At 37.0% G+C, this 12,500-nt stretch overlaps 1 protein-coding gene across 1 annotated transcript in view; it reads right to left on the bottom strand.

Moving 5' to 3' along the window:
* Window positions 1-12,500, bottom strand: part of LOC130217234 (coronin-7-like) — a 54,902-nt gene that overhangs the window by 24,971 nt on the left and 17,431 nt on the right. The window contains exons 5-6 of the mRNA XM_056449307.1: window positions 7,749-7,932; window positions 375-451 (exon numbers count right to left, since the gene is read on the bottom strand). Coding sequence (XP_056305282.1) covers window positions 375-451; window positions 7,749-7,932 — 261 coding nt within the window. The remainder of the gene's footprint in view (window positions 1-374; window positions 452-7,748; window positions 7,933-12,500) is intronic.

The following is a 12,500-nucleotide window of genomic DNA, read 5'->3' as shown; positions in this document are numbered from 1 at the left end:
ACACAAACTCATACACTACGGCCAATCTAATCCAATTCACCTATATCGCATTTCGGACTATTGGGGAAACCGGAGCACCCAAAGGAAACCCACACCAACACAGAGAGAACATGCAAACTCCACACAGAAGCGGCAACTGACCCAGCCGGGACTCAAACCAAAGGCCTTTTGCTGTGAGGCGACAGGGCTAACCACTGAGCTGCTCTAGTTCCTAAAATTGTATTTTTAAAAAAATATTTCTTTATTTTGTTTTGTCCAGTCTGTGCCTCAATATAGTGATAGTTCATAAAATTGTATTGATTTATTTATTTAATAATTTTATGTGTCCAGCTGTCTATAAGCCATCAGAACGGACCTTGTGTCTCAGTTTTTACCTTGCAGGATGAAGCCAGCAGAGAACCGTCTTCCTTCCAGGACAAACCCTGCAGCTGATCAGCATGAGGCTCCAGCACTGCACACACACACACATACATACACACAGGTCAACACACATAAATACACACACACACACCACCTACACAACTTCAACAATAACAACACAGACTCACAGGACAACAGTGAGAAGCGTGACAGTGCAGGGAGTTTCAGCTCAACACACACACTCACACACACACACACAAACACATGTCTGTTAGAGGAGTGTTGAGACACAGACTAATGTGAAAATGTGAAAACATCATGTGATGCACCAGATCTCAGAGATCTGAGAATGTAAACATAAAGAATTAGAAGAAAAAAAGAAATAATAAAAGCCACTAAATTAAAAAAAACGACCCACAAACGACAAAGTGAAAAATAACAGAAGTGGAATATTACGAAAACAAACTGATATGAGCAAACATTACGTATAAATCTCAAATATTACAAAAATAATAAAAACTAAAGCCAAATTTAAATCCAACTAACAAATATTTGGAGAAACAGTGCATAACAAAACTGAAACGGAAGTTAAAAACTACATTAAAAACTGGAATAAAGTTTCAAATATAACAAAAATGATTGAAACCAAATTTAACTTTAATGATTTAAATGAAAAAGAAAATATATTATATTAATATCTGATATATGAAATGTGAAAAAAAACAACTCCATAAATTGCAAAAACTATTTTTTAAAAATTAATAAAAATTAATACATTTAAATTTAATTATATTAGTTAGAAATTATTTTAAAACCAAACCTAAAATTAAAATAAACTAAAAATCTAAAATAAGCAATTGTTTATTATTAATATTTCAATCCATCAAAAATAATAATATCATTAACAATGATTTTATTTTTATTTTAATAGCATTACTTGTTTTTTTTATTCTATTTTATTTATTTATTCTGATTGAATAAAAAAGCAACAAATTCTAGGTTTATCACAGATAACTAACCCTTTAATTTGAAATAACTGAAATGAAAATAGATTTAATTATAATAACAATTTTAATATAAAAAAATTCCCTGTCAATGCAAAATAATTCTAAAAATATTATAAAATATTATCATTAAAATATTCTATTCTAATATATTATGTATCTCATAACATAACAAAATTAAAATATTATCATTATTATTATAAACATTTCATGATAATTATTATTTAATAAAATAATCAGAAGTCTAAGCAAAATTTCTCATTTAATTTAGTTATACGTGGGCCCAATCCCAATTCTGTTTTTGTACCCCTACCCCTTGGCCCTTTAAACAGAGTGTGAAGGGGAAGGGCTTCAAAATGTACGCCTAAGGAATGGGACAGCACTACAGCACCTGCACACATCATCATATGTCATCGCTATCTCTTGCTTCATATGAGATCAGATGATCATGACTGCAGTAGTTATTTCAGTCGTGTTATTTTTTGGTTTTTATCTTCAGGAAATCACTGAAGGCAGATATCATGCTATCATAATGATCTAATGTGGCAATAAGATCATAACTGTACTGCGCATTTACACAGTGGCCATATTCATCTATGTAAACACACGAAAACAACATTAACGTTATAGCAGACACTGTAAAATGGTCATTCCCAGCCACTAGACTTTTCTGACAGGGTATTCAAGTGTCATCAAGTGACAGAATGTTGTGGGACTGCTATACAGGAGTTATTATAATGGATTATATATAGCGAAATTTAGCTGTTTTTAGGGTTTTTTTAAGCATGACAGTAAAACATGAACGCGGTTATGAATATATTAAAAAAAATTGCTTGTTTATTGTAAAAATGCGTAATAATGACAAAAAAAAAAAATACTAATATGTGCATCTTACTTCCGGGTGCAGCTATGCTGGTGTTGTGGCTGGTGTATTCTGGGAAATTTTCTTACCCCTTGGTTTCGAGTGTGGTCCTGAAAATCTCGGTTCGAAGGGGTATCTAGCCCTTCCCCTTAGCCTAAAAAGAATTGGGACACCCCTACCCCTTCACGTGAAAGCGCAAAATGAGGGGGCAGAATTGGGATTGGGCCTTGCTGTACTAAGATAACAAAAACTGAATTAAATTTTTAAAAACTCAATAAAACAATATAAAGACAAATAAATAATGATCAATTAACCTACTGTAATAGCATTTATTTAATTATGTATATATATATATATATATATATAGATAGATAGATAGATAGATAGATAGATAGATAGATAATTATATTTATATATAATGTATATTATATACACAAAGTTTATATCTAAATATAAATAAACAATTTCTTATAAACATAATAAATATACACAGTACACATATTTATTATGTCAAACTTTTATTTTGGAAGTGATCAAACGTAATACAGTTTTGTCCAGCACTAATAGTGTATATGCACACAGACTTTTAAATTCAGCCAGCCTGCCTCAGCGCTTCCCATTATAAACTGCAACGTTTAAGATCTGATTTCTTTAAAAATTAGCGATCTTCACTAAATGATTGATATACGATGTGAAGTGCGTCTCAGATCGGACAAGAAGCACTGCATTAAATTCCCATCAAATTTAAAATATGACAGTTTATTTTACCCCAGTATTTTCAATGGAGTTCCTGTGCTCGCCTGCTGGTACTGACGGCACTAGCCGATCACATGGTCTTTCATCTCGTTTTACGCTTACACAACTAAATGAATGCTTAAGTCTATTTAACTGATTGTATTTTAATTACATCACAACATCGACGCTGTAAAAAGAGCCTTATGAAATTGAAAATAGTCACATTAAGCTTTCACCGGAAGTGTATCATTGGCTGAAAAACACTAGCTGTGCATATAGTCCATTTATTCTAAAATAATTAATACACATTAGGGATATGCACGATATAGAGGCAGCCATATTGTTATCGGCCGATAAATGCTAATGTTATCGTTATCAGTCCGATATCAAAATTAGGCCGATATCTTTAAGCCGATAGATTATGTCATTGTACAGAATTGCCTGCCTCTCGTTTTGTTATTTAACCTATTATTTTTAAGCAACAGTCAATTAGCATGTTAATTTGCTATGCAAATAATATAAAATAATCTGTTTTGGCATGCTGATTTATGCGAAATTGTGAATATACAGTAGGTCTATATAATCACAATGCAATTTTGAATTTACAGCTCTTCTTGCTTTGTGTAGGCTATTCTAAGATCTGTTCAAACTTTTATAAAGTTCTTAAAATAAAATCAGATCTATCGTCTTATATATCAGCTATCGGCCTAAATCTAAAGGGTTATCGGTTATCAATATCGGCCCAAAAATCCATATCGGTGCATCCCTAATACACAACATATTACTAGGTTTTTGAAAGTTAATTTAAACCAAAATTAATAACCAAATAATTTAAACCAAGATTTAAAAAAACAAAACAAAAAAAACACTTATTTAATAATTTTGCCGAAACAATGTGTGTGTTTTTCTCTGAGATCTGCTGTATTTGTGTGTTGTTGTGAGTGAATGAGACACAGACACATAAATGAATGACAGCAGATCCAGCAACAACGTGAGCTTCAACATTTACCTCAGACGCTCCAGACGGCAGAGCCAGAGGACTGAAACAAACCACAAGCACGCACACACAGAGACAAAGACAAACAGAAAACACACAAACAACACCTTCATCAACAGCCTTATTCAGACGACTGGACGTAACTCGCCAATCATGAGAAGCATCTGACGTTTTCATTTTCTGCTTCTATCTTATTGACAGCAGGTGTAAAATTACGACATTGATTAGGGCCCTTATTGTGAGTCAGATGCAAATTATTATACGCTTCAATATAATGTACACTTTAATGAATAATCAAATAGAAATTCAATGATGTAAATTTAATGGTGGTGCAAAACAATGCAATTCAACAAAACTAAATAAAATTAAAAATAAAATCTATTTAAGTAGACTGATTGATAGTTAGATTAATGGATGAATAAATAAATTAATAAATTAATTAATTAAATAAAGAAAACAAAATGAATTAGACAAACAAATGACTAAACTAATGTAATAAATTAAATTACAGTGCTTAATTCACTAATAACTAAAGATCACACTAGGGGCTAGTATCCTCATGAAAAAGGGGATCGTCTGAATAGGGCTTAAATGTACACAGAGTAACTGAAGGCAAGAGAAAATCAGCAGTGATGAAGTTGTGTGTGTCTGTGTATATATACAAATAAATAAATGTGCATGTGTGTGTGTGTGTATTTGAATATACGTGGGTGTGTGATAGCGCATGTATTTATACATGGGTGTATATTTTGTAAATAATTTGTATATAATTGTGTGTGTGTGTGTGTGTGTGTGCATACATGTGTGTATATTTGTATGTGTGTGTGTTTATTCATGTGCGTGTGTGTATTTGTATATACATTTGTATGTGTTGTGTGTGTGTTTTTGTATGTACATGTGTATGTGTGTGTATATATGAAGAGTTCAGATGCAAAACCCTCTAAATCCTTTAGACATCTTTTCTTGTAAATGAGCATTTTCTATCAGGCTCCTCTGATTAGGTTCAGAAGTTTCATTGTATATGTAATGATAAGGTTATTAGCTAGTTAATAAAATATATTTTTTCATATATATCACTTCAGAAAATTCTTTTTAACAGTTTTTAACAAGATAAATTTTCTTTTGCGTCAAAACCAAGCGGCAACCTCCCGCTCTCCCTCGGGAAGCCAATACGGAAGTAACTGAAACTGCAATTCATCAAAATTCCGCTAGTCCTGGCTCCATAATAGAGCAAGTTGCAATTGAGCTCACTGTTAGAATGGCCAACTTTACAGCAGAAAAAAAGGTGTTTACAGCCTGGTACAAAGAACGATTTTGGTTCATATAGCTATTATTACCCTCCATGACAACTGTGAGGGGGGTGAATTTTTTTATAACTCATCCATTACCTTTATATTAGGTTATATTAAGTCTGCATAATTAAGGGCGTGGCCACTTGAGTGACAGCTAGGTCTCGCTGGTCGCTGTCATTCACCTCAGCTGAATGCGGCAGATTAGCCACTGATCTCGGCATATTCATCGTATTTTTGTGTTGTTTTATGTGGCTTTACACAGTCAGCTGCCTTTTGGACTTATTTCTTACAATTATCAGATGATATGGGATGCACTTAATTGTGCTCACAAACCATTCACGTGGCCTCCGTTTCCCATGTGAGTAAAGTTATATACTTGTATACCATCTCTATAAATGTATTTGTTTTATTTAAGATCATTTATGATGTTCTTTAGAGCTGTAAAGCACTCCAGAATGTGCCAGATTGATTAGCTGTAGGCTCTAGAACAGTCATATGAAGCGTTATCATACAGTGTTATGCTGGAGTTCATCAATAGACTGTGTGTTTTTAAAAGTCTAAACACTTTACTGATATAGTGTACAGCCAAGCACATGTGGTCAGAACACAAACGAGTCGCAGGTAATGAAGTATCAAGCGTTTCTCCCAAAGTAAAGTCTGTCTGCCAGGTCTAAGCAAAGTGCCAGCAGGTGTCTGTAGCTCCGCTCACTCTCCGCCTCTTTGCCCTTGTTTGGTATCCCGCCGTGGGGGCGATGACGCGCGAACAAAATGGCGACGGTTGGCCGCGCCTACTTGTAGCTTCTTTTGCGCTCTTCAGAAACCTATGAGTGACATCACGCATACTCCATCCATATATTTTACAGTCTATGGTCAAAACCAGCTAAATCCACCTACTGGGACAAGACAGTGTAATTAGGTGAAAATCACTAAATATGCAAATAGAGATTATTTTTAATAAACATAAAACACATTAAATAAACCACCTGAAATTAAAAGTACATCTGTCAAGTAAGTGGCGGTTCATTCCGCTGTGGTAACCCCTGATAAACCAGGGACTAAGCAGAAGAAAAATGAATAAATGAAATCTGTCAAGCGCGTTAATCAATAACATTAAAACTGACATTAATTAAATCTTAACAATCTGTTATCATTTCTGATATTTGGGATTTTGATTTAATTCAATTCACCTTTATTTGTACAGCGCTTTTACAATGTAGATTATGTCAAAGAAGCTTCACATAGAAGATTATAGTGAATTGAAGTTTATAGTGAGTTTCGGTTCAGTTTTCAGTGTTTAAGTTCAGTTCAGCTCAGTTCAGTGTGGTTTAATATTCAATACTTAAAGTCCAAACACTGAAGAGCAAATCCATCGTTGCGCAGCTCTACAGATCCCCAACCATGCAAGCTACTGGCGACAGCGGCGAGGAAAAACTTCACCAATCGGCGAAGATTTAAAAAAACTCGAGAGAAACCAGGCTCAGTTGGGCACGACCATTTCTCCCATGGCCAAATATCTTGTGCAGAGCTGCAGTCTAGGTGCATTTAATGTAAGTAGAGCAATGTAAACAAGCTTGTTAGATTCAAATAATGTAGTGTAAAAACATTGTGCAACATCAAAAGCTGTGCATTGTCCATTACTAAAAAACAGTAATAGAATTTATTGAAGTAATATAAATAATGTATAGTTTTATACATTATATTTACCTTTTAAAACATAGCTTGCATTAGCAAATAAAACACAAGGTAGACCCACTGTGCAAAAAAGTGGATGTTACTGTTATTTCTGAATGCGCTGACGCTGGGATTTAGATGACTTCAAACAAAACTATTTGTTGAACACGAGTACGTGCCTAAAGCATTCACTCAATGCCATTAACTCATTTTGGGTGGAAATGGCGTTTAGGGGCATCTGAACTCTTCATTTGTATATACGTGTGTGTGTGTGTGTGTGTGTGTGTGTGTGTGTGTGTGTGTGTATGTGTATATACTTGTTTGTGTGTATACATGTGTATGTATTTGTTTATTCGTGTGTGTGTGTGTGTGTGTGTGTGTGTGTGTGTGTGTGTGTGTGCGCATGTATGTATTTGTATATACATGTGTATGTGTTGTGTATTTGTTTATACGTGTGTGTGTATATGTGTGTAAGTATGTATATTTTTGTGTATGTGTGTATATTTGTATATCCGTGTGTGTGCGTGTGTGTGTATTAGTATATACATGCGTGTATTTGTATGTGTGTGTATTTGTTTATACCTGTGTGTGTGTGTGTGTGTGTGTGTTTGCATGTGAATATACGTGTATGTTTATATTTACATATACACATTATATATGTGTGTGAACTTGTATATTGTGTGTGTGTGTGTGTGTGTTTGCATGTGAATATACGTGTATGTTTATATTTACATATACACATTATATATGTGTGTGAATTTGTATATTGTGTGTGTGTGTGTGTGTGTGTGTACCTACTGTGTATATACGTGTGTATGCGTGTTCACCTGTAAGGGCATAGTCTCGAGTGATGTCCCACAGCTGAACTCCTCCAGCAGAAGCGACGGCGAGCAGAGCAGAGGCTGCCGGGTGGAAGAGCAGCAGCTCCAGGCGACCGTCTGCAGGACTCAGAGTCACTTCTGCATTACTGGGTTGATCCTGATCCACATCACACACACGCCACAGCTTCACCTGAACACAGACACAAAACACAACACACACCATTACACACAATAAGGCTTTTCACACTTCAAATGTTAACCCTGGGTCATCCTAAACCTCAGAGAAGCGAAATCCTGAGTTATCTGTAATCACCTTTCATACTATACCTGAGGTTAGCGAATAATCCTGAGTATTTATTAACAGACGTTTCACACTGTACATTCCTAAACGCCAGGTTAACATTCTTATTTGCAGTGTCACAGTGTTGTTGTTTTTTTTACACAGCACTTTCACATCTTCTTGTATAAAATGTTGTAAAGTAATTCTTAACTGAGCCTCATCAATGCGTAAAAAACATGAAAACAAAAACAAATTAACCAAATTTGCACCCTAACGCAGGGTATCATAACCTCGGGTAAAATGTGGTGCTTACATTCATTCATTTATTCAGCTTAGTCCCTTATTTATCAGGGGTCACCAGAAGGATTGGACCACCAATTATTCCAGCATATGTTTTACTCAGTGGATGCCCTTCCAGCTGCAACCCAGTACTGGGAAACACCCATACACTCTCACATTCACACACTCATACACTACGGTCAATTTACTTCATCCAGTTTGCCTATAGCGCATGTCTTTGGACTTGTGGGGGAAACAGGAGCACCCGGAGGAAACCCACGCCAACACGGGGAGAACATGCAAACTACACACAGAAATGCCAACTGACCAAGCCGGACTCGAATTAGCAACCTTTTTGCTGTGACCACTGAGCCACCGTATGTCACATAATGACAGACAGACAGATGGACGAACAGACAGATGGACAGACAGGCAAACAGATAGATAGACAGACAGAAGGAAGTGCAGACAGAATGATAGACAGTCAGACAGACAGATGGAGAGAGAGACATGCGGATAGATAAATGGATTACAATAGCTATGTTTCCAATCAAAATGTGAATGAACTTTATGCGCAAAACTGGATCATCACATGAAAGATGTGCGAATAAAGCAGCGTTTAGATCCAATGACTCAAAGCGAACAAAATAGTCACTTCCTGATTAATGGCGCCAAATATCAACAATAGTAACAGAATTTGCTGCGGTAGGAGAAGCTGCGTCAATCTTTTCTTCATCTAATAAATGACTTGCACCTCAGAAGGCAATCCTGACATGCAGTGAACGCACGGTGGCGTTTGAAGGTGTCTGACGCGGAGAACAGACGCTCTTGATTCTGGAGGTCATTAATAATATAATAACACTAATACCTAAACGATTTTAGAATGACCAAAACAACATTTCGAATGTTTTATAGTGTGCTCAGCCTGCTGGTTTGTCCATTCACACACATTTTCATCATCACATGATCTCTTATCACAAAATCACATGACCTTTTTAATGCGCATACTGAAATTTGGGCGGTAAAAATGTTTCCATTGTAGTTTATGCGCATCTTTTCTTATCGAATAAAAAGTTTACCCTACTCAGTTATGCGCATTCGTTTTTTATGCGTATTTTCAAAATGTGCATCTTGCCGTTTCCATCAACCGTTTTTTATGCGCATATCGAAAATATGCATAAAAATAGGTGGATGCAAACATAGCTAATGACAGATGGGCAGACAGAGACAGAAAGAGAGACATATGGACAGATAGATAGATTACAGACTGACAAATGGATAGACAGACAGACAGACAGAAGGAATTAAAGTCAGAGGGCCCTATCATGCACCCGGCGCAATGAGGTGCAAGACGTGTTTGACGCGATTTGCTGCTATTTTCAGACCAGCGCAACACTAATTTTTACGTTTTGCGCCATGTTGTTTAAATAGCAAATTCATTTGTGCTACATTGTGGACTCATGGGTGTGCCTATAAAGGAGGTGTGTTAAGGCGCATTGTTGGCGCCTTGCTTTTTTGAGGAATTGAAATAGACCGCACCATTGACCAACTAAAAGCAGGTCTAAAAGTCCAGCGCAGAGTGCGTTAATTATGCACCTATGCAGGTTCAAACGCTTACACATTGTTTAATACCAGTTTTGGGGAGGAAATGGTTACATGTAACAGCATTACGTAATTTAATTACAAAATAAATGTAACAGTAATTCATTACAGTTACTGAAAAAAAATGTGTAATTAAATTACAGTTACTTATGAAAATGTTAAAGATTATAAATGGGGTTACATGTAAATAAGCTGAATAATATTAATCTGTTGCTTGGCCTGTTTTTGATATGCATAACGCCTTCTGCTAAGACGATTTATTAAAGCGCTGCTATGATGCTTTTGATTGGTTTTCAGGTTTGATTGCTGCGCACTACGTCGACCAGTTACGCTAATCCTCTCTGCCTCTGAAAGCATTAGGCTACTACAACCAGCTGACACCATGGCGAGTGATAAATATTAATTTCATTGCTGGAAATTTTTAAATCATTTCACCCTGAAATCCGAGAAGGGCACACATATAACAGTTCAGCGCAAAATTTGCTTGCCAGCTGTTTAAAATACGACAATTTTTACAATTTTTCCACTTACAAACTCTGCCATGTAAACAGCAAATACACCATGGCACAACGCAACTGACTCTTAAAGGGAAAGCAAGATGACTCTGATTGGTTTAATGCACGTTATGCTCAAAACACACCCATAAGTCATTAAGAGAATAAGCACAACCCTGTTAGACCATGCGCCGGGGTGCAGAGCCTACTTTTCCATCCTAAAGTGGATTCGGACACGTCCTTAATGCTTTTGTACCACGAGCTTTAGACTTTGCACCTAGATCGTTAAAATAGAGCCCAGAAAGACACATTTAAAGACGGACAGAAGGAAGGAGAAACATACAGATAGATGGATGGATTACAATGACAGACAAATGAACAGACAGAGAGACAGACAGAAAGAATTACTGAGAGACACTCAGACTGACAGATGGAAAGAGACATACAGATGGATAGATGGATTGACAAATGGTTAAAATGGACAGACAAATGAACAGACAGACAGAATGACAGACGAACAAAATGACAGACATTGACATACAGGACGACAGACAGACAGAATTACAGACAGATGGAACCACAGACAGACAGTCAGATGGATGAGAGATGAAGGACAATGAAAGTAGGACAGACGTATAGACAGATGAACAGATGGACAGACACTGACAGACAGACAGGGACAACAGACAGACAAAACGATGAATGGAAAAAGAGACATAAGAGACATACAGATGGATAGATGGATTGACAAATGGTTAAAATGGACAGATAAATGAACAGACAGACAGAATGACAGACGAACAAAATGACAGACATTGACATGCAGGACAACAGACAGACAGAATTACAGACAGATGGAACAACAGACAGACAGTCAGATGGATAAGAGATGAAGGACAAAAAGTAGGACAGACGTATAGACAGATGAACAGATGGACAGACAAACAGAATGACAGACAGACAGGACAACTGACAGACAAAACGATGGATGGAAAAAGAGACATAAGGACGGATAGATGGACAACATAATGATGGACAAACAGACAAAGACCGACAGATGAACAAACAGACAGACAGACAGATGAACAGTCAGAGAGTTGGACAGATTTAAAAAATGAACACAGATGAATCCAAACACAAAAAATAAACTGAATCACTGACTGATTTATTGATTTGGGTGGTTGATTAAACCTCAAATCAATAGCCGCGTTTCCACTATCGCGCCTAAAGCGAGCGAGCCAGGGCGAGCCAAGGCCAGTCGCGTTTCCACTATCACTTCCGGGGCGTAATCGGGCCAAAGCGGGGCTTCCTTGGGGCCAGCGTCCGGCCTTTTTCGGCCCGCCGAATACCTTGGGCCAAGGAGGGCCAACTGGGGCTTCAGGGCGGGGTTACGTACAAAGGCGGAGTTTTCCTATCAGGTGAAGAGGAGACAAGATGCTTTCTTCCCTTACATTTGTTTTGCTATCGCGCTTGATCAACTCACTAAGAAAAATCTATGTTCGAAGTAAATGCCGCCGAACTCGAATGTCCTTATCCAGGGATCGCTGTCTGGCCTTACACCAACAGACCACAAACAGTAGAAAAGCAATCGCTTCGGTGTTCTCCATCTTCCAGCTCTCGTAGTGATGCCAGGTTGTGTTTGTGGTTATAATTTGAGTTTTTGTGTTTGTGGTTATAATTTGAATTTTTGAGCTATTGGCCCGGCCTGGCCCGATTAAAGCCCTGGCTCGCACTGGCCCGATAGTGGAAATGCGGCTAATCAGTCACAGAGCCTTTAAAAAACGTAAGAAGATATTTGTTTTTGTTTTTAGATATTTAGCTTTACTTCAAGACAGCTATTATCACTTTACAGCCGCTGAACTGAAGTCACAATAAAAGTATTGACAGTATGCTGGCAGAGTCTCCGGTCTCCATGGGAAATGCCTGTCTGTGTCTGTGAGGCGACGGCTAAAACTACTGATCTGAATGAGTGCAGTTTAAACTGGAGCAGACATCAGATGGAGAGCAGATGAAGAGTGTGTGTGTGTCTTCATTCTGCTGAGCTTTCAGATCACTGCGCTCTCTGTGAAAAAGAAAAACCCAGACCTGAGAGAGAGACAGCAG

The sequence above is a fragment of the Danio aesculapii genome, chromosome 3 (genome assembly GCF_903798145.1).
Source record: "Danio aesculapii chromosome 3, fDanAes4.1, whole genome shotgun sequence".
In the NCBI taxonomy this organism is placed as follows: Eukaryota; Metazoa; Chordata; class Actinopteri; order Cypriniformes; family Danionidae; genus Danio; species Danio aesculapii.
Note: the sequence above shows the minus strand (reverse complement) of the source record. Positions and strands in the feature narration are given on the sequence as shown.